This window comes from Apis dorsata, unplaced genomic scaffold (genome assembly GCF_000469605.1).
Source record: "Apis dorsata unplaced genomic scaffold, Apis dorsata 1.3 scaffold_52, whole genome shotgun sequence".
Taxonomy (NCBI): Eukaryota; Metazoa; Arthropoda; class Insecta; order Hymenoptera; family Apidae; genus Apis; species Apis dorsata.
In genome coordinates, this window is record NW_006263353.1 from 2,851,064 (window position 1) to 2,853,514 (window position 2,451).

Below are 2,451 nucleotides of genomic sequence, written 5' to 3' on the forward strand. Positions count from 1 at the left end.
GATTGAATCGAAGTGTATGAAGTGGAACGAGAATGAAACAGGGGAGGGGAGGGGTAGAATCTAGCTTGTCGAAGTGGCTAGTTGATTCGTCTAATCCCCTAATCTGTTTGCGATTCGTATTTTCGTGTTGATGCTCGCAACATGTGGAGGAGGATTTGATGAAGAGATATTATATTCGGATTGATGCACGAATGTTACAACGAGTTTTCCAATTATTTGGTTCCTCCAGTTCGATTTGAAATCTTAAAAAGTTGAAATTGGGCGCGAAAAGAGGAGGATGTATGATTAGAATAAAAATCTAAGAAAGATGGAGCGAGGAAGTTGTTCGAAAGGGACGATAAATTAGAAGAAATGTTCCCTGAAGCAACAGCTTATGTTAAGACATAGACTATCATAAAGGCGAGTTTTATGATGTCGAGCAGCCGCGAACAACAAATTTTCACTTCCAAACGGGGATGGAAAAACCCGTATTCCAGCTTTTCCGTTCCAACAACAAATTGATAAAAACGTTTTGTAAATCTCCGGCAAAACACATCGTTAAGCGACACAAAATCTGTCCCTGTTTTATACACGATGACAATAATAATACGATTTTCGTGCTAATTGATATAATTGCGGAGGAAAAAATTTTAATTTCCTATAGGAACTTTTTCTATTCGAGTATTCCAAAGAAAGATTCTGAATTAATCCAAAGATCCATATACGTATTACATCGAATCTAAAATTCGAAACCAAGAAACAAAGATCCGCTCCAAAATCCAAAAGCCAAACCCTTACTAACAATCCTTCCATTTCAACAAAAGCAAAGTTTTCATTGACAACAATTACAAGTGGTTCACCAAGAAGAAAAGAATAGCTCCTCTGTTATAAATCTCAGAAATAAGAGATGTGCAAATGTGACAATGTAAACCATGAAGAACCATGGCTACGTGACGATAATAAGTCCCTTGGCCGATGTTTCCTCCCTGGAAAAGAGAGGATGCATCGTTACTATCTACATAATGCTCCCTATCATAGACCGATAAATTACAGCAACGTGTCCCCCCGCGTGTTTCCTCTTCCGCCGTTTCGGTTCCTAGCCGATCGATTTATCGTTGCTGTTAGATTGCGAAGAGAGGAGATCTCTTAGAAACGATTTAAAAACCACCACGTGGTTGGATTTAGAAGGGATCTGAAGGATGGAATTCGTTTGAATTCTTTCGAGGTCTAATTTTAGGGAAGGAAGGAGTGATTGATTCAAAGCGCGATCATGGATCGTAGTTGTTTACAATTTTGATATTCCTTGTCTTTGGATCGAATCAATCAATGGAATATATGTTTCTGTTGCAGGATACGAAGAGGTGGTCGAAGAGGAGCTTAGACCGGTTTTCGATGACGAGGAATTGATGGAGCTGGTTAGTGGTTCGACTCTCGTCTTGTAGAATAAGTAGTAAAGTATTCTATCACACGATTGGGTGATAGGATGATGATGATGATTATGAATGAGGATGAGAAATATAGGGGGATATTATTAGTATGAATTATGAGAAAAAATGATGATGTTGAGGGCGGTGATGACGAAGATCGTGTGGATGGGGAAGGTGATGATGAAGATGATGAGAATGGTGAAAATTATGAGGATAATGATGATGATGACGATGAGGAGGAAGAGGAACAGGAAGAGGATGATTAGGATGAAGAAGATAGATAAACGACGATGGATAAGTATAGACAATAATCCAAAAAAAAAAAAATAAATCCGAATTATAATTATAAACGAACATCCCTTCTGTTCTCCTTCTGTGTGTAAGAATAAATTAAATCGTAAACGAACGAATCTAAAAATGCATTTTTCAAACGTATTCGCAAAAATCATTGCTCGATACACTATGATGTATCTGTAGAAAAAAAAAAAAAAAAAACCTTCTTCGATCCCTTTCCTCCCTCAAGATAAACATCGTGAAAGACATGACGACGTTGTCCGGCTTGAAGGACAGTCACTGGACCTACTTCAGCGAAATGACGATCCGTGAATTCTTCCTGAACCCGACCTTCACCACCATGTGCATGTTCTTCTCCCACAACAGGCTGATCGTCTCCCTCTCCTTCCCCCTGATCCTTGTCACCGAGTTCACCTACTTCATCAGGCAGCCACGGCAGGTGCTGCGCGCAGAAACGTTCAGGAACGAGATATTGTTCGGCACTGTGAACGACAAACCGGAATACTACATACTGTCCATAGTCGAGAACGTGCTGGCGCCGATCTTCCTCAAGATCGAGACCTGGCCAGACAGTATCCTGCTTAATTCGTGTTTAATTAACCAAAGAGTCTTCTCCCTCTTAATCTCCCCCCTCGAAAAAGTTTAATTGGGTGCATATTTCTCGAATATCTCGTATATATAATTCCAATTTGGAAAGCTTTTCGATTAGCTTTAAAAGATTCCTCTCATAATTTGCTTTGATTAGAAATTT

At 39.5% G+C, this 2,451-nt stretch overlaps 1 protein-coding gene across 1 annotated transcript; it reads left to right on the top strand.

Moving 5' to 3' along the window:
* Positions 1–1,333: 1,333 nt before the first annotated feature.
* Positions 1,334–2,346, top strand: LOC102679894. Its single transcript, XM_006609351.2, has one exon. The coding sequence runs from the start codon at positions 1,948–1,950 to the stop codon at positions 2,344–2,346; it is 399 nt and encodes a 132-aa protein (XP_006609414.1). The 5' UTR covers positions 1,334–1,947.
* Positions 2,347–2,451: the final 105 nt, after the last annotated feature.